Source organism: Humulus lupulus, chromosome 2, assembly GCF_963169125.1.
Source record: "Humulus lupulus chromosome 2, drHumLupu1.1, whole genome shotgun sequence".
NCBI classification, from domain to species: domain Eukaryota; kingdom Viridiplantae; phylum Streptophyta; class Magnoliopsida; order Rosales; family Cannabaceae; genus Humulus; species Humulus lupulus.
Window position 1 is genome coordinate 294090402 of NC_084794.1, and position 21121 is coordinate 294111522.

A 21121-nucleotide genomic window follows, 5' to 3' on the forward strand; every position below is an offset into this window, starting at 1 on the left:
TATATTTCCCTACTTAAGACCATGCATAAAGAGAGCTTAATATGTACAACAAAATTAAAAGCCATCATGCGAGATAGACTTTTCTTGGGAACACAATATTACGGAAAGAAATTTGGAAGAAGAGGATGAAGTGCTCCTATGTGGCAATCTCCGTGGGTTACATCTTAATTTTATGAATAATTGTATTGTTAAAAAAGCGTCCTTAATTATGATTGGGAAGGTTGAAGAAAGCGTTAAAAAGGTTTCTTTTTGTCTTATATCTCTTTCTTCTAGTTAATATGTATAGGACAATTTTTCTGTATGGGCTTCACTTTAAGCCCCACCAGTAAGGCTCTCAGTATTTTTCGACCCGTGAACAGTTTTTGGCGCGACATTTTTTTATGACCGCATATATTATAGCTATTTAGAGCATCCTGCAAATTTTCAAAAAATGTCGAATAGTTTACAGTACCGAAAACTATGATCAAACATGTTGTTTTCCACTCGTATAAAAAAAATTAGTCACGCGTGCAACAACATGTTTGAACCTAGTTTTCGGTACTGTAAACTATTCGGAATTTTTTGAAAATTTGCAAGATGCTCTAAATAGCTACAATATACACGGTCATAAAAAAAAATTGCGCCAAAAACTGTTCACGGGTTGTAAACACTGAGAGCCCTACCGATAGGGCTTAAAGTGAAGCCCCTATAGGAGAATTCCCCTATATATATACACTGTAAAAATGAAAGGTCAGTCTTCGGTTTCTTTCCCACTAACTTTCTAGGCACTGTCTTAAATATCTTATGTAATGCCCCAAATTTCCTAATAAGGTTTAGGATCTTGATTAGGAGGCCGGGAGAGCCATAATTGATTTATTATGTTATTTAATGATAATATGCATGTTTAGGTGTATTAAATATGCATGTGAACCCATTTGTGATTAATTGGGTGATTTTCATATTTTGGTCATTCTGGTCATTTTTGGCATATATGTGAAATGGGCGTGGTGCTTTGTTATTATTTGGTTATGCTAGGGTTACCCAGCACAAGACGATCCTAGGAGGTAAGCTAGTGGGAAAGTCACAACGGGATTTAAGCTTGACTTGGAGTAATTCAAGGGGTATTTAGAGCATTACCGGGTTATTGGGTAATGAGAATTAATATTTGGTGATAAATTGAGAGTTAGTAAGATCAGGGGGAAATTCTGAAAGTTTTGACTATAATATCCCCGGGGGTGTTTTTGGGACCCCGAGCATTAGGTTTTATTGGAAGATACTTAAGCTTGAAGTAACCTTTTAAGAAATAAAAAGAACGTTCTGTACGTTCTCTCTCCCTAAAAGTTCCATTTTTGTCTCCCGATCGCGTTTTCGAAGGTATCTGGAGTTTTAGGACTCAGATTCAAGTGAGAATCGAGGCATAGCAATCCTAAGGAGAATTAGAAGCTTATTAGCCGGAGGATTTAGTTGGAAACAACTCAATCAGAGGTAATTCAAGTTTTAAGTTCTAAGTTTTTAAAGTTTTTAAGCTTGAATTAGACTTTGTGTTTTGATGAGTTTTTGGGTGATTTGAGACTTAGGTTTTGTTGGTTTTGGATGATGGGAATGTTTGGGAACTTTGATTTTTGAGTTTGGAGATGTTTGGATATGTTTTTGGGAGGTTTTAAAAGATTGAAAACGGGGGAAAATGGTTGGTTCAAGGTAGGGCCGCGACCCTGTTCTTGGGTGCCGCGGCCCAGGCTTGAAGAAACAGGTGGAGGTTCTGTTTTGCCTAAGGGCCGCGGCGCTTGCCGGGAGGGCTGTGGCGCTTGTTGTCATTTTTGGGAAAATTAATGTTTTGAGCATGTGAACTTAACTCTAAGGGTCTGGGATCGATCCTACTACCTAGTTGAGTGGGATTTGTTGTCCCGGAGGCTTGGGTTGGGCTTGGAAGTATTTATTTACTCATTTTGATGGGGTTTTATATTATGGTTGTGACTAGGTTATCACTAGGGGCTTGGAATCAGGATCGTGCTTGTGGCTTATTTATTGGTAACCTGTGCTTTGACCAAAGGTAAGAAAACTGCACCCCATATGTGATATGCATGGTTATGTTTGAGGCATGTTGGATGTTTAAATGTAAACATTAATAGCATATTGAATGCTTAGCAATCTTGCCCAAGAAGAAGAAGAACCAGAGGGGGAGGTATTGTAACTAATTACAACTAGATCTAAACAAAAAACAGTTATGAGTAAAAAGAATCAGACGTCATTATACCAGGTTACTTAAGCAGATCTGGAGAAAAAAAAACTCAGAAATCAGAACAGATCGTAACTGTAAACGGTTACATTTAGAAGGAAAAACAAATTAAATATGAAGTGCAAAAACATATTTGAAATGACAAAACCAGATGTGAAATAGAAGAAGAACAACAAAGAAAATAAAAATAAAACTAGATATGAAGAAGAAGAAGAACCACAGGTGAGGGGAGGTACGTCGTCGTTAGGGGCGGGTCGTCATCGTCGAGGGCGTAGGTAGCATTGTCGATGGATGACTGAGATGAGAGAAACAAATAGGAGAGGAGAGAGGAATAAATGAGAAAAGAGAAAGTTTTATGTATTTACGATTATAGTAATCAATTTTTTATATTACGTGAAATTAATATATTTTAATTCTTCAAAACTTACCATATTTTATGCAATTTTTTTTCCATAAATATAAAAACTACTAGATACAAGCAACATGCAATGCATATGTGTGCTTAGTTTTATTTATAGAATTTATTAATTATTTTTATCAAATTTATATTAATGTCATATAAATTTGAAATAAATATCCTATTTTAATTAAATAATTTATTTATTTTTGTTTAAATTTATGTTTGTTCTAGTTTTTGAATTTGGAAGTGACAACAATAGATTATATTATATATTTAATGTAATATTAAATATTATACGTAGATTTTAAATTTAAGTTTCTTGCTAGATTTTTTTTAAAAATAATTTGTTGCTAATTCACAGTAGATTATATTATATGTTTAATATAATATTATTATAATAAGTGACTTTAAGTTTAATTAAATTTTATTAAAATTATAAAATATACGATTTTATTATTTTTAAATAGTTATCATTATAATATATCTCAAAAATATCATATTTTAATTTATTTAATTATTTATTATTTAAAAATAATTATCATTGTAAAATATCTAAAAAATATCATATTTTAATTGGTTTGATTATATATTATTTTTAAATAATTATTATTGTAAAATATCTCAAAAATATCCTACTTTAATTTTTTAATTATTTATTTTATTTTATTTAAGTTTAAGTGTTTATAAACTACTGTTAAATATAAGAATATTCAGTTAAAGTTAACCTTTAAAAAATAAAAAACTATTAAAACAAAATTTTTTCGTTATTTACACACTTATTATATATAAAAATAGTTATTTTTCCCATTTAGAAAATATGATAAATGATATATGCCCAACAACTTTTTATTATTTATTTATGTTTGATAAAAGTAGATACAACTACTCATTAATGATCATCAAAGAAAAACCTTACTGTAAAGAAAACGACATTAATATTACCATTCGCCATTATTATTTTCCCTACACATACTTAATATAAGAAAACGACATTAATATTACCATTCAAAATTCGTCATCACAAACGTCATATTTTTCTTCTCACTGAAATTGTAGCCTTTAAAATCGTTATCTGTCATAGCTACTAATCAATTAGCAATATTGATTAGTTACGTATCTCAAGGAAAAAAATTCCGTCTCCAATTTCTTGTCTACTTTACGTTCCACTAATTATTTTAGGACACTTCATTAATTTATAGTGTTATTATAATTAGAAAGATAAAAAAATATAAATCAATTTAAATATATATTAAATAAATAAATAAAATGTCTTAAAAAAATAATTGATAGGACATAAAGGAGACAAAAAATTAGGTACAGCATATTTTTTTTCACCCTCAAGTACCCCACATTTCATTCCTTTATACGACATGTCGTTTATCACGTTCTTGATCAGATCGATACGATGACGTATATGGGTTCACGATTGGCCAAGATATATATTGACCGCCACGTGGACAAGTTGAAATGAGAAGGAATAAGAATTTCAACGCTTTGAAATATTTCAATTTCTACGTGATTACATAATTATATTTACAATAAGTATAGGAGAGCAGATATCTATGGTAGTGCTCATTACACTAAAACAGTGACGTTTTTGAAGGAGAATTGCTAAGATGCATTATTGGATCTAACATTATGAGAAAATAACATATCGCTATTAGTATAATTCAATATCGGATCTTACATATTTAAATTTAATAAGTATAAAGTATCGCTAACCAAACATGAGATGCCACCCATGTAATATTAGACGCCTTAAAATACCAAATAACAATACTTTTTTTAAAGAAATTCCCAACTTTGTCCTAAAATTTGTTCATGGGAGATCTGCCAATACTTAATATACTTAATATAGCACACACTTAACAAATTCAATGTATAATCATTGATATACATTTTTTTATTTTAATATAGAGTAACTACGAAGGTTTAGTGTAATTATATATACATTATTATGTATTGTTGACCTTTAATTTATTATAACTAATTAACAACAACTAATTAATCATTAGTAACCATATCCATGACCCTATTGACAAAACTCATGATATTCTTCTCTGACGAGCCACCTTCCCTTATAGCTTCCTTAGCTAAATTCTGCCATTTCTTGACGTTCCTCACTATTTCCACCGCATTTTCCTTCCCTCCCAATACCAACTCCAAACACCTCCTAATCTCTTCACTTCTAACTATTCCATCTTCGTGGGGCTTCACTCTCACCCCTGTTTTCCACTCTTCCTCTATTAGCTTAGCGTTTGTCCTTTGATCAGACCATTTCGGAAAAGCCACCATTGGAACACCAGAAGCCAAGCTCTCCAACGTCGAGTTCCAGCCACAGTGAGTCACAAAGCACCCGACTGACTCGTTACTCAAAACGTCCATTTGAGAACACCATGGCACTATCATTCCAAGCTTTTCCAACTCTTCTCTGCAACTCAACTCATCGTCTTCTTCTTCGTCGCCTTGGTCACTTTTCTCCCTGATGACCCACAAGAACGGACGACCAAATTCCAGCAACCCTTTAGCTATTTCGTCTATTTGATGCTTTGACAATACCGAAACACTCCCAAACGACCCAAACGACACGTAAATGACTGCCGTTTTAGGCTTGGTGTTGAGCCAGCCGATGTAGTCTTGCGATGATTGCTGAAAAAGATCACTCTGAAATGAAGTTGGTGTCGGAGACTGAATCAGTGGCCCAATTCCAATCAAATTAAACTTACTTACAGCTCTTAATGCCTCGGGCTCCAACTCATCGAACGTGTTCACTAATATTATTTTCGTGTTGTTACCTTCTTTTTCTAGATCTTCGTACATTTCTTGAAACTGTGTAACAAAATAAGAGTCACCGGAGTCCGCCATGAACGAGGGAAGGTCCCCGAGGCTCATGGCAAGTGGTTTAATCCCCGGAAATGATAACGAAAAAGAAGAGGTTTTACTATTGTCACGTATGATTTCTCTATAGCCATGATAGTAATAATAGTAAATATCAAACACAGTCGCCGGTTGTACCCAAAACAACGCCGCCGGAACATTATGCTCGGCCGCCACGTCAGCAGCCCAAGAGAGGAGCATGGTGTAGACTAAGCAAGTGTACGGACGCCCTTCTTTATTAAGCCCAGACTCAAGGATATCCGCCAGGGCTTGCCAACCCCGGCGCCGGAATTCTACAAGGCGGCCATGGATGCCAGTTCCTTCTGGGAATCCGTCGTCGTAGCCATCGGAGAACGGAGCGAAGGACAACCCGTCGTTCGGTGTAGCGGAGCCCGTTCCTTTGGCGCCGCGGCTTTTGGTCATGAGACGGTGCGCGTGGACGGTGATGACGAAGGTGACTTGTGCACCGGCGATGACTCGAACGAGTCTGCTGGCGAAGCTTAGAGTTGGGTTGATAACGCCTTGTATTGGGAAAGCGAGAATAAGGAAACGAGGCTGCACCATGACGATCGACCGCTGTTGTGGCAGTGGCTAATGTAATGTGATTTATATACAGTGAAACGTTAGAGTAGTGATTTATATATTGTTGGGTTTGATTATGACCTGCACAACACAGCCAATACAGTGCACAAAGAATAGCAATAAAGAAGAACAAGTAATAGACAATTTAAACAAACCCAAAATAATCAAAAGTAAAACACAAAAGAAAGAACACCAAGAATACTTGGTTCAGATACAACCAGTTTGGTTAATCCTACATCCAAGGCTAGGTAGCAATGCCTAAGTCAAATCTACTATATCTGAAACTAGATTACACCCTCCAAGCTCTCAAGATTACAACAACACTCATCCAACTTCTCTTGAAACACTCTCTCACTAGAGTATTACAACACAGTTCTTGCTCTCAGCCAAAACTCTCAAAAATTGAATACACTTAGGTTGATCAGGCCTAAAACTATATATAGGGTCGAGATACAAGAGCTAAAGAGACAAACAGAAACTAACTATAACTAACAACAATTAGTTAGTCTGTTACAACTTACTGGTGTCTGCGCAGATGCAACTAGAGAAAACATAGATGCAACTGAAAACACCAGAAAACTATGAGCTTTCATTTTGCTAATCATTTGATTGGTTGAGGAAAGAAGTCACAATCTTCACAATTCTCCACCTTGACTTCTTATTCCGAAACATGGTTCAGTGGATTAGACAATGCTGCCTTAGCTTTAGCTCTAAGGGATTCCCATCTTGATGCCAAGCAAGTTCAAGGCTGAAATGAACTTGCTCACGGGTATGACCTTAGTCATCATATCAGCTGGGTTGATCTCAGTGGATATCTTCACAATCTTGACAAGTTGTTTTGAGACAATATCCCTGAGAAAATGGAGCTTAACATCTATGTGTTTCGTTCTTTCATGAAACACAGTATTCTTAGACAAATGTATTGCACTTTGTGAATCACAATGTACAATCACATGATCTTGTTTAAATCCCAGCTCACTCATCATCCCTTTTAACCAAAGAGCTTCTTTTACTGCTTCTGTGAGAGCTATGTATTCTACTTCAGTCGAGGAGAGAGCCACAACATGTTGTAAATTAGACTTCCAGCTTACCACATTCCCTCCAACAGTGAAAACATACCCACATAAAGATCTTCTTTTATCATAATCTCCAGCAAAATCTGAGTCACAATACCCCATAACTTCACATTGTTTCTGGTCTGATTTTGTGTACAAAATCGGTAGGTTTGCAATGCCCTTCATGTACCTTAGTAACCATTTCACAGCTTGCCAATGTTCCAAGCTTGGTTTGCTCATAAACCTACTAACCAAACCAATTCCATATGCTAAATCAGGTCTTGTCGATACCATAGCATACATAATACTACCAATAGCATTAGCATAAGGAACTCCCTTCATCTTTTCTTCTTCAAAAGACGATTCTTCTTCTGTAAGAGACTTTAGCTTGAAGTGGGCTCCAATGGGAGTGTTGACAGATCTGGCTTCCTTTTGATCAAACATTCCCACTACCTTCTTGACATATCCTTCTTGAGACAATCTCAACATGCCCTCATTTCTGTCTCTAGATATCTCTATTCCCAAAATCTTGACAGCTGCCCCCAAATACTTCATATCAAATTCTTGACTTAGCATCTCCTTGAGCCTTTCCATTTCTGATCTGTGCTTACATGCTATAAGCATGTCATCCACATAGATTAACAAGTAGATGTAGCTTCCATCTTCAAGAACTTTGAAGTAAACACAACTATCAAACTTTGATCTTTGAAATTTCTGTCTCAACATAAAATCATCAAATCTGAAGTACCATTGTCTTGGTGACTGTTTCAAACCATATAGAGATTTCTTCAGCAAGCACACCTTCTCTTCCATCCCTGGCTGTATGAATCCTTCAGGTTGTTGCATGGTATTTCTTCATCAAGATTTCCATGAAGAAATGCTGTCTTCACATCAAGTTGATCCAATTCTAAGTTCTAAATTGCAGCGATAGCCAATATAATTCTTATAGAAGTGTGTTTGACAACAGGAGAAAATACTTCATGATAGTCTATCCCTTCAACTTGAGAAAAGCCTTTTGCCACCAACCTTGCCTTGAATCGAGGTAGCTCAACTCCTTCAATCCCTGGTTTTCTCTTGTAAACCCATTTGCACCCTATTACTCTTTTGTTCTTAGGTTTATCCACCAGAATCCATGTCTCATTCTTGGATAAAGACTCCTTCTCTTCTTTCATAGCCTTATTCCATTTACTCCATTCAGCACTATTCTTGGCTTCCTTGTAGCAAATAGGCTCATGTAGCTCTAGTAAATAAGCTACACTAAGGGCAAAAGCAGTAATATCAGCATGTGCAAATCTCTCAGGAGGTCTGATCTGTCTCCTTGCTCTATCTCTAGCCAAGAGATAATCTGAAGCTTGAGTATCTCTGCCATCAGCTTCAGTGCCATCTGCATCACTTCCAGATGCATCTCGAAGTTCACTCTCCTGAACTCCACCTTGATTCTCATTCTGTGATGTTTCTCTCAATTCAATCTGCATAGTATCTTTCTGCTCAGCTTGTTTAGAGCTGGCTTGATCACTAAATTTCATGTTAGTTTTATAAAAGCAGTGCTCATTGAATATAACATCACGACTGATAATGCATTTTTTCTCATTTATTAACCAAAGTTTATAACCCTTGACACCACTTGGATAACCAAGAAACACACCCTTCATAGAACTAGGATTCAAATTCCCTTGACTAATATGAACATAACCTATACAACCAAAAGGTTTCAGGTGACTGTAACTTGGTTTATGACCGGACCAAACATGTTCAGGAACCTTACAATCTAATGCAGATGAAGGTGACCTATTAATGAGGTAGCAAGCAGTAGCAGCTGCCTCTGCCCAAAATGTTTTTGGCAAACCTGAATCAGCTAGCATGCATCTAACCTTATTCATGATTGTTCTGTTCATTCTCTTAGCAAGACCATTTTGCTGAGGGGTGTTCCTAACTGTATGGTGCCTAACAATGCCATTTTCAGTGCAATAAGAATCAAACTCAGCATTACAGAATTCCAAACCATTTTCAGTTCTAAGTTTCTTAACTTTCTTCATGGTTTGATTTTCTACCATAATTTTCCATTCTCTAAACCTTCCAAAAGCCTCATCCTTAGTTCTAAGATAATAGATCCACACTTTCCTAGAATAGTCATCAATAATAGAAAGGAAATATTGAGCTTTACCGAGAGATAATGGAACTTGGGATGAACCCCATAAGTCAGAATGAATGTATTCCAATATTCCTTTGGTTTTATGAGTTGAACTTGCAAATTTCAACCTGTGAGCTTTTCCTACAACACAAGTTTCACAAAACTGTAAGTCTGAAATATATTTAGAGTTCAAGAAACCTTGCTTACCAAGTTCTACCATTCCCTTGTGACTCATGTGCCCAAGTCGTTTGTGCCATAATTCTGTGGTATTAGGTTCTGTAGTTGAATCTCCAGCAGACCCAGTTGAAACTCCAGCAGACCCAGTTATGGTCTCTCCTTGTAGTATGTAAAGTCCTTGTCTTAGCTCACCTCTCATAAACACCATTGCACCTTTGGATACTCTCAAGACTCCACCTTCAGCTTTGTAGCTATATCCTTTGGAATCTAAAACACCAAGAGACAACAAATTTCTTTTTAGTTCAGGTATAAATCTAACATTAGAAAGTACCTTTATGGTGCCATCTCTCAATTTGATCTTGATAGAACCAATTCCTTGAATTCTGCATGTGTTGTTATTTCCCATCAACACTTGCCCTGTACTTTCTTCTTTTAGATCAAAGAACCAATCTTTTCTTGGTGACATGTGAAATGTACACCCAGAATCCATAACCCATTCATCTTTAGGATCACTGGTTGACACAGTCAGAACATCAGCTTCCATAGATCCATCTGTGACATGAGCTTCATCTTTGTTGTCTTGCTTTTGTCCTTCATTTCTTCTCTGTGGGCAGTTTCGTCTGAAGTGACCTTCTTGGTTACAAATCCAGCAAGTTCTCCTTGGTTTTGATGTGGATCTTGATCTCCTTCTACTTTTTCCATTTCTATGGTTGTTGCCATCTTTTCTTTCAGATCTTCCTCTCACATTTAGACCTTCGGCTTGAGATCTTGACACCTTAACATTAGCTTTCAGATCTAATTCCTTTGAGTATGCAGCACCAATCACTTCTTGCAATGACAATGTATCTTTGCCATACTTCAAAGTGTCCCTCAGATTATCATAGGCCTTCGGGAGTGAGTTCAATAGAAAGATTGCTTGATCCTCTTCTTCAATCTTTACTTCAATTGACTCCAAATCTGAAACTAGCTTGGTGAAGTCGTCTATATTATCATCAATAGACTTGGATTCCTCCATCTTGAATCCATAGAATCTTTGTTTGAGATAGATTCGATTTGGTAATGCCTTGGTCATGTACAACTGTTCTAACTTCTTCCACATATCATGAGCTGTTTCTTCTTTGATTACTTTCCTCAAAACTTGATCATTCAAACTCAAAATGATTGTGTTCTTTGCCTTTTTCAGCACCTCTGCTTTGTTTTCCAACTTAGCCATCTTACTTTCTTCTTTTAGGACTTCTTCACATCCAAGATTACCCATATGAGTCATCATCTTTGCACGCCATAGACTGAAATTATTCTTGCCATCAAATTTCTCCACCTCAAACATGGAAGTCGACATATTGAAGAGAATTGCTCCTGGCCAGCGAACAAGTTCTCAATTGCGGAAGTACTTCAAAGTTCTTGATCTTTCTTGGAGAAAATCACAGACGAAGATGGTGAAGAATGCAGCCACTCTAACCTGGCTCTGATACCAGTTGTTGGGGTTGATTAGGACCTGCACAACACAGCCAATACAGTGCACAAAGAATAGCAACAAAGAAGAACAAGTAATAGACAATTTAAACAAACCCAAAATAATCAAAAGTAAAACACAAAAGAAAGAACACCAAGAATACTTGGTTCAGAGACAACCAGTTTGGTTGATCCTACATCCAAGGCTAGGTAGCAATGCCTAAGTCAAATCCACTATATCTGAAACTAGATTACACCCTCCAAGCTCTCAAGATTACAACAACACTCATCCAACTTCTCTTGAAACACTCTCTCACTAGAGTATTACAACACAGTTCTTGCTCTCAGCCAAAACTCTCAGAAATTGAATACACTAAGGTTGATCAGGCCTAAAACTATATATAGGGTCGAGATACAAGAGCTAAAGAGACAAACAGAAACTAACTATAACTAACAACAATTAGTTAGTCTGTTACAACTTACTGGTGTCCGCACAGATGCAACTAGAGAAAACGTAGATGCAACTGAAAACACCAGAAAACTATGAGCTTTCATTTTGCTAATCATTTGATTGGTTGAGGAAAGAAGTCACAATCTTCACATATATATATATACACGAGAATTCTCACAATTCCTCCTACTTAAACTCTATTAGTAGGACTTTCAGTATTATTGATTCGTAAACAGTTTTTGGTGCAATTTCTTTATGACCGTGTATATTGTAGCAATTTAAAGTATTTGCAAATTTTCAAAAAATTCTAAATAATTTACAATACTGAAAACTATGTTCAAGCATATTATTGCACACTTGACTAAGTTTTTATGTATATATATATATAAAATAAAATATATGTGGTTGAAGAAGAAAGAAGAAGAAATGATATGTATGCGTGGATGCATTATATAGCATTGATAGCCATAATTAAAACATTTTTGTCAGTTTAAATTTGAAATTTCAATTATCACAAATTGTTATCTTTTTGGCTATAGATGCAAGACTGAAAACTAATAAACCTTGTTTGGATAAAAGTTAATAGGATATTATATATATATATATGTGTGTATTGTTGTGAAACAACAAACAAACAAGAACTAAACAAAAGAATCAGTAACAAGCAAGATAATAAAAACAAGATAACAGCAAGAGTTTACTTGGTTCGGTTCATTCTCATGAACCTACTCCAAGGGTCTGAACAGCCAAGAAATGGCTGATATACTTTATTCAATCTGAGTGTTACAAAAGAGAGAGATTACACCAGAGACAAGCTCACTTACACCTGAGTTACAAACCCAGAATTCTTCTCTCAAAACAGAACAAAATTCTCACCAAACTCTCTCACTAAACTCAGCTCTCCAATAACTCCTTTTCTCAGCTTTACAAAGTTGTTCTCAATAAACTAAACCTTATAGTATATATATACAATTAAAAGGCTGTAACTAAAACATAACATTCTTGGAGAGTGCACACGTGTACCAGCTTACTTAAGTGGCTGAATCACTTTTCCAACATGTATATATATATATTTATGGGAGTGTATGTGGTATTATAGTAATTTTTACCGTGTTTTCTGTATATGAATACGATGGCGTGTCTTAATCTCTTTTTTTTTTTTTTCTTTGAGAGTGTTCATTATAATTATAACGAATCTTTTACAAAATTTTGAGAAAATCTCAAGTGCAAACTCAATAACATGAGAAGTAACATCAGTAACCTCATATGTAACATTAGCTCTAACTACTTTATGAAACTCATGAATTGAGTAGGTTGCTTATAAGGTTATTTTGATAGTCATGTTGGTTTCATTGGTTGCATTAGTAGTTAATTTGAGTGATAATAAGGTTACTTAAGTTTTATAATGAAATTGTTTAAGTTAATTTAGTTACTGAATAGGTTACTTAATCCAAATTGACATGTTATAGAGAAACTTATATATCCAATAGGGTATTTACCTTAGTCGAGGCTTCTTTTTTTTAATAAAGAGTCATTTCATTCGATCTAAAGAGGAAAACCTCTATTGATGAGACTAAAATAAATTTTATATGTTCATACTATAGGTAATTCTAGCAACAATTATTGTAGAGTATGGATAAAGCTTAATTAATTAAAAAATTATTAATTAATTTATATATTTTCACTTTGCCAAAAAGGACTTTTGGTGTCGGTGTAAAAAAACAGAAAGCACCAAATAATTATTTAATGTTTTTTTATTACTAATATCATACGAGTGATTTTTTTTTTCAACTATACCTCTTATTCTAAATATTATAATTTAAACTAGAACACATAACCGCGTTTCACATAGACTTTTGTAATTATTAAAAAATATACATATTTCCTCGGCTTGCCCTTGACCAGAGGCCCAGCCTCACCAAAAACCAGACACGGGCCGCGACCCAGCATTCCCCATGCCGCGGCCCGCCCTTCTTCCCCACCTCTTATCTGCTTCAAAGGGCAGCAGCACACCAACAACTGAGCCGCGGCCCGACCCTTTCGAACCCAGAAAATCCACCATTTTTAACACTAAAACCTCACTCAAATCCACCCAAAACCATCCTAATGATACAATCCAATTATCACAAACATTCTAACATGTTTTCAACAACATAACCCAACAAAAACCTAGTCTAGAAACTCATCAAAACAGCATTTTAATCTTTGAAACCCACAAGCTCAAGAACACCAAAACCAGCCTGGAAAACCCAGAATTCAAACACTAAACCATAAATTGAAGCTTACCTTTACTGATGAACCAATCCTCCAAGAAATTGCTGAGCTAACTCCCAAGTCTTTTGCCTTAATTCAACCTTTACATTCAGAACACAAGAACTCTTAGAATCCAGCCCCAAAGCTACATAATCAAATGACCAAAAATATAATTCAAGGCTTACCTCAGTTCTTGGTTAGATTCCTTAGCTACTATTGGGTTAATCTTCCAAAACCTCAACTCAATTCACTGAGTTTCCAGCCAAGTTTCCTTAGTTTCTGTAGTTTTCCCTTGAGAGAGGGAGAGAAGAGAGAAAAATGTCGGTTTGGGTAAGTTCCACTGTTTTCCTTAGTTCTGTTCGGTCTATTCTTAATTAATTAAGTCAATCCCAAGGCTCGGGGTACCAAAAACGTCCCCGAGGACAAAATGGTAAAATTCTCCTGATGGACCCAAAACGAGTATGTTTTAAAAATTTATAACTCGCAAGCGCACGAATCATATATGAAATATAGTGTTCGTGCAAGCACGAGATCGAACCCAAAGGAGTTGTCTAAAATAAAAAAGAAAACTATTTTAAATCAAAATTAATAAATTCTAACCTAGCACTAAAGATTGATGAGATTTTTGTATAATGAAAATAAAATAAAAGACAATAATAAAAAATTAAAGACAATGTATAAACATAAATTAATAGTAGAAATCAAGATGGTAAAAGAAGATTATTAAGGTATTAGAATCCACAAAATATAAATCCAATAATATTTATAAGTACATTGAATCCCAAGTTTTAGTGATAGTTAAAATAAAACAAACTATCATTTTCCAAATTGATTTATAATTTTAAGCACAAATTTTGTGACAGTCAGAATCCCGTGATCCGTGAGGGGAAAGACCGGGTAAGCTGTGCAATCCCACACCGCCTGGGGAAGGTCAAGTGTGATGATTCTAAGACTGTGTAGGTATGGGACTACATAGTTGAAGAAGGCTTAAATGGATTGATGGGTACTGCCTATATCAACAAAATGCATCTTCTTTTCGGTAGCCCATCACCTGAGAACTCCAAAGTTAAGCGTGCTTGACCTGGGGTAATCTAGGGATGGGTGACCTCCTGGGAAGTTTCCTAGGAAGCATGTGAGTGAGGACAAAGCACGCTGAAAAGACTCGTGTTGGTATATAGGGCCAGTCGTCATTCCAGAAAGCAACCATAGTGACGTGGGACGTCACAAATTTATTCTAAAAAGATAAGATTTTTCTTCACTTTTCAAAAAGTATAATTTCAAAGTATTTAATGTGAATCAACCTAATGAAACAACAAAAAATCAAATAACATTATTTATAAGGAAAAACATAATATTTTTTTTCTGAGCATTGGATGTGTACAATTTAATGACCCATCTTACACAAAGAATATTTTGTTTTTGCACTAATGAAGAACAAAGTGTAAATATGTGCTAACAATAAAAAATACATGATATTTAAGATGAAAGAAGATATTTGAAAAAGAAACACTACGAGAAAAAATGCTTTTAATAACACAAAAAAATGTGTTATCAAAACATACCATAACACTTGTTGATGTGTTAAGACCGACTATGTTATCGTAGGTCAGGGTACTTTACATAACACTTTATCATTGTTATACAGATGTGTTATTATACTGTCAACGATAACACAATTTCTGTGTTATTTTAATAAATAGATAAGTGTTTAATTATGTTATTTATAGTCGATTATATAACACAAATTTCACATTTCAATACTTATAAATTTGTGTTATACTACACTTTAGTATAACACTTTTTTTTGTGTTATACTAGACTTTAGTATAACACATTTTTTGTGTCATACTAGACTTTAGTATAATACATGTGTTATATTAGCTTAGAGAAACATAATCTTTTTTTACTTACACAAAACTAGGAAAACAAATATGAAAGTAGAAGCCAAATAAGGTAACATAAATAGATTTTTATTAATTACTCAAAATGTAATTACAATATTTAGTCTACTAGTCTAGGCTTAAGAAATCATATTACAACATAATTTATGCCCAATTCAAATTCCTTTATCACTAAATACAAAACAAGAAATGTATACAAAAATTAGTGAAATACATTCTTCCATTCTAAAGGCCTCAACTACAAATGTTGTCAAGAATTGCTCCAAAGAAATCATCTCAATATACCTGCACATTGTAAAAAAAAAGTCCTTTTATTATTAAGAACGTAAGACTTAAGCTAGTTTCCACTTGTAAGCATATAAAGTTTAAATTAAATTTGTAATAACTCCAAAACTTGATGAAACAGCAGGGTATAGCAAGATGTACTACCATGCAAAACAACGACTAAAGCAACAAAACATATTGCTTCTTCCCTTTAAAATTAAACAAGAAATACAGAGAAAAACTCAGAACCTGCATGTATTAATTTAAAGATCCAATTCATACTAACTAATTTATCACCCTATATTCCATAAGAAGAACCAATATGAAGAAATAATTCATATAGTTTGTACTAACTTCTATCCCCATTTATTTCTTCTCTAAAGACCTAGCAAGGTAAATTCCTTTCTGTAAAGTTCAATACAAACATAGCATTGATGTGTAAATAGCTTTGGCAAAATTCTCTCTGTGATAGGTAACCAACAGGGCATCAAGTATGGCATCCAAATTAACAAGTAGAATGTGAATATGGCTGTTAGAGGTCCTTTATGAAGCCCATGCTATTCCTCTTATTCTCCCAAATTTTCTCTTTCTTTCTAAGTTGGAAGTGGGAAATGTGTTTAGAGTTAGGTTATGGGAAACAAGACAAACAAAAACTGGGAAAAAAAAAACAAAAGTGGAAACAAACAAATTTCCCTGTTTCTTTAAATGAATACTCTTTCACTCTCTTAGCTAATTCAATTTCAGTAACAGCTGCACCAGGAACCATTCGGCTATCCCTGCACATAGTCTAACAGGAAAAGTACCCGGTAAGAATGGTTAGTGGGGTAGATAAGTTTTAACTGTAACACAAATAAGAATATTGTTAGAGAATTTCGGAAAAAATTCAAAAAATTTGAGTACTTTTAAATGCTAGTTGACTTACCATAGCAACAGCACCAGTAGTGCGGAAAATTAGTAAGTTAATCAATAAAAAAACACAATAGAAGGTGATATCCTTGTAGCGCTCACATAAGTGAAGTGCCATCTCCCCAACTGCTGCTCCACTAACAATTACTTTGGCACCGGAATCTGCAACTGCCTTTATAAGCTCCTCAACTTTAGCTTCTTCAGTTTTCGCATAATTTTCTAGCTACAAGATATTAAAAAAACTATGAGAACTACTTAAAGGCACAAAATACATAAAAATGTCAAGGATAACATAACAAGCCAAGATATTAAGAAGCAATTTTATATCAACTGGAGCAAGAACAGAGCAGAACAGTATTCTCACGATGGTGTCATTTGGCATTCCTGGGTCAGGAATACCCACCAATATCATGGGAAAGAATAGAATTGCAAGCCCAAAACTGTCCAACAAGAAAAGCTTTTCTTTTTTTAATTCATCATTCATTAAGGAGAAAATATGAACTAAACAACTAAGAACATATACAAACACGATGGCCATAGATAACAGAGATACATACTAAACAGCGATGTGTATCTGGGTGTTCAGCATTCAACCTCAGTAGTTGCTTTACAGCCTGCACTCCAAAGACAATTTAGTCATCAGTTGGCCTTATGCAGCTCAAGACAAAAAGAGGGTCAAAATAAAAGCTTCTCAGCCACACGCTTAAACAAAAGCTTACCTGAAAGGCAAGCAAAACCTTCTGTTTTCTCACATTCACTTCAAAAGAAAGCAAGTGTGTTTCTAACGAATCAGGGGAGTTCTTTTGAAGCAACTTCAAGTACTTTGTAGCTTCTAAAAGTGGATCTTCTACCTGAATAAACACATAAATATCAGACAGGGCAACACTTTTCCTAGAGATGTCCGATAAACAATTAAGGAAAATACAAAACACAATTCAGGAATCTGAGAAATAAATAAAGGCACACGGAACCTGCAACAATTTCTCCCCATGGGGATCTGGATCAACAGGTTTCACATTTCGTTTCCCAGTCTTTGAGACACTATTAGCATTGGATTCTTCATTTTTACCTTCAGCCTCCTAAAAGAATGCTAAACATTAGGATAAAAATAAATGTAGGGGAATGGTCCGAAAAGCTACAGAAGTCAGAAACATTACTTTCTTAGCTCGAGCCTCTGCTTTTCTCAATTTTTGCCTCATTTTCTTTTTCTGAGACTCATAAAGCTACAAAATAATTGCATTCAACTCATAAATCACCTGAGGACTTTTCAGCTAAGCATTTCTAATACTAAGTAAATATGATAAAGTCACGTCTAAAACGGAATGGTGTACCATGAAAGAAATTTGGAAATTAATAATAAATCAATATTAAGTTCAATAGGTCAACCCATTGAAAAATTAACGAAGTTCTCCCCCTTTGAAACTAATTAATAGCAGTTTATTAGTTAAAATTTACCAAAAATAATATCAACAACAGATACATGCAGAACAGAAAGAATCCAGTGCATAAATTTAAAATCAACTCCATCATAGCAGTGCACAATATTTGATAGAATAAAGCCCGGTGTTATTACAAGTTTGTGTAATAGCTAATAGGCTTCACATCATTCGGATAAAATGGCAACCATTACAAGGAAAGCAGCAAAGTTAAAATTCAGATCACTCAATAGCAGAAGACCAAGTGTATTGCTGCCTAAGAGAATTGTACAACGGATCCAACTGTTCAATTTGGTCGGGTGAATACTGACCATTTTCATAATAGAGCCCAGCACACTTGTGAAGGCCTTCATAGTATCTGAAATTGAACTCAAAATAACAAGTTCAAAATATGAATCAAATTTTCACAAGGAATTGATATTTTGAAAAGAAATATAGCATTAGCATTACTAAATACCCGTAATTGTCAGGGTTCATAGAAAGTAGAGCCTTGAAAAAAGTGGCACCTTCTTCAAAGCGACCAAGCTTTACTAAAAGAGAAACCTCTTGTTCTTTAAAAGCCAATTTATCAACCTTGAAAGACATAACAAGAAATGGTAAGCACTTGAGATTCGCATGCTAAAAACATAACCTCATAAGAAATATAATAGTTCAAACTTACTATTTTTGGCTCTTTCTTGTGCAACTCATCAAGAGCTCTCTCAATAGAACCCGATTCTTCTAGCAAAGAAATCTGGAGAATAAAATTGATAAAGGCCACTATTAAAACCATATGATGGGATGGGACCATAAAACCTAATAAGTTTTTTCATTTGAAGTGTGAAACGTAGAACCCACTGATTGAAAGGGCACCAAACTAGACTAACAAGGAAAAATAAATAACTGTTTTCATATTTACCATATAAAAGCAGCTTTTTAAAAAGTCAAATAACTTAAGAGATGTTCATGCATTCACAAAGAGCATTGCTATATGGCACCCATGATGCCCAGCAACACCTTAGGTTGATTGGTGCAATGCAATTAAGTATCGGGTCCCACATATTTTTATGTTAAATTAAAATAAGTGGGACTCGATACTATATTGCACCAATAACGGTATGCTATGTAAGGTGGTGTTATGGGACTCGATACTATACTGCACCAATAACGATATGCTATGTAAGGTGGTGTTGTGCACCAATGGTGCCCATTAGCATTAATCATTCACAAAACCAAGGGAACCTAAAAAAAAAGACCACAAGAATAGGTAGGGAAAAACCTGAAACATAAATAACCAGTAACAACTCCACTACACACAAAACTTCTAGACAACTACAAAACCTAACAATAACTAAAACCCATATCAAAAAACAAGCCTAAAAATCAACATAATAGACAGCTAGTCACCTATAAGATCTACATTAATATATAACATAAGAAACAATATACAGAAGATACCACTTAGAATACCTTATACAAAAGCATTTCCCCATGTTCACAACGTTCATTATCAGGAGGAAAATCATCTTCTAGTGTCCCTTCATATGCTTCCAGAATTTCAACTGCTTTTAAAGCACTAACAAGAAAAAATAAAATTTAATAGACCAAAACTTATTCTCAAATTTAATAACCCAAACACACAACCAAGAAGAATTTATCCACTGAAAATGTAAAGAGGAACTATTCTTACATATTTACATATGCTGTATAGAAAGAAAAAAAAAGTATTGTTTGAATACATATATAATACTTAAACACATGTACAAAAGAGAGGAATAACATTTTCTAAAAGCAACGGATGTACTGTATTAACTTCGGAAATGAGTAGTGATTTCGGAAATGATTGGTTTTAAAGGTTTTTTATTTTTTTAATATTAATTTTAACGGAATATTCTTACATTTAACGGTAGTTTGTAAACACCTAAATTTAAATAAAATAAATAAATAATAAAAAAAAATTAAAATATGATATTTTTGAGATATTTTATAATGATAATTATTTTAAAATAATAAATAATGAAACAAATTAAAATATGATATTTTTAAGATATTGTACAATAAAAATTATTTTAAAATAATAAATAATTAAAAAAATCAAAATAAGATATTTTTGAGATATTTTACCATAATAATTATTTAAATATAATAAAATCATACATTTTATAACTTAAATAAAATTTATTTAAACTTAAAACTCACTTATTAAAATAATGTCATATTAAACATAAAATATAATTAACTGTCAATTAGTAACAAATTATTTTTTTTTTAAAAAAACTAGCAAGAAACTTAAATTTAAAATCCACGTATAATATTTAATATTATATTAAACATATAATATATAATCTCTTGTTGTCACTCTCAAATTTAAAAAACTAGAACTAACATAAACTTAAACAAAAATAAATAAATTATTTAATTAAAATATGATAATTATTTAAAATTTATATGACATTAATATAAATTTAATAAAAATAATTAATAAATTCTATAAATAAAACTAAGCAAACGTGCGTACTGCACGTTGCTTGTATCTAGTTAATATAAATTCATATTTTTCATGATAATTAGGGGAGCTATATATCAAGGAAGAGTGTCAATTTCATATTCGTACTTAAAATTGGGAATTCAAATTGTTTTTTTTATACCTCAATATTTTCAAAGTACTCTTTTTATTTTCACTTTTAATTTAATTTTTTTATTCAATTTATGAATTTTAGTTGATTATTAGTTTAAATTTAAATAAGATATTTACAAAGTATTTATTTAAATTAATAATATTATATATAAATATCTCATGTCATATCTCTTCTATATAAAAGTGTGTAGATTACGGAAATTCTTAGTTTTAAGATTTTTTTATTTTTTTCGTTAAATTTAACTGAATATTGTAGAGGTGATTTCCTACAATTGATTAGAGGGCACCAGCAACCTGTCAATAACAAAAAGAAGAGAGACGAGAGTTCAATTGGGAGCACCGGTGGGGTGTCTGCCAAAGGGACTCCGACGCTCAAGTCAGTCGGGTTGTAACGAGAGCTAATA

At 33.8% G+C, this 21121-nt stretch overlaps 2 protein-coding genes and 1 long non-coding RNA gene across 3 annotated transcripts; all 3 read right to left on the reverse strand.

Annotated features, from left to right (window-relative positions):
* Positions 1–4259: 4259 nt before the first annotated feature.
* Positions 4260–6143, reverse strand: LOC133819872 (phloretin 4'-O-glucosyltransferase-like). Its single transcript, XM_062253245.1, has one exon. The coding sequence runs from the start codon at positions 6054–6056 to the stop codon at positions 4620–4622; it is 1437 nt and encodes a 478-aa protein (XP_062109229.1). The 5' UTR covers positions 6057–6143; the 3' UTR covers positions 4260–4619.
* Positions 6144–17173: 11030 nt separating this feature from the next.
* On the reverse strand, positions 17174–18453 carry LOC133815713 (N-terminal acetyltransferase A complex auxiliary subunit NAA15-like). Its single transcript, XM_062248523.1, has 5 exons — positions 18295–18453; positions 17822–17887; positions 17636–17743; positions 17384–17515; positions 17174–17278 (listed from the first exon to the last, which is right to left on the reverse strand). The coding sequence occupies exons 1-5, from the start codon at positions 18451–18453 to the stop codon at positions 17174–17176; spliced, it is 570 nt and encodes a 189-aa protein (XP_062104507.1).
* Positions 18454–18625: 172 nt separating this feature from the next.
* LOC133819873 (uncharacterized) lies at positions 18626–19660 on the reverse strand. The gene is made up of 3 exons (XR_009886468.1): positions 19550–19660; positions 18762–18833; positions 18626–18673 (listed from the first exon to the last, which is right to left on the reverse strand). It is a non-coding gene; the product is annotated as an uncharacterized LOC133819873 (long non-coding RNA).
* Between the last annotated feature and the right edge of the window lie 1461 nt (positions 19661–21121).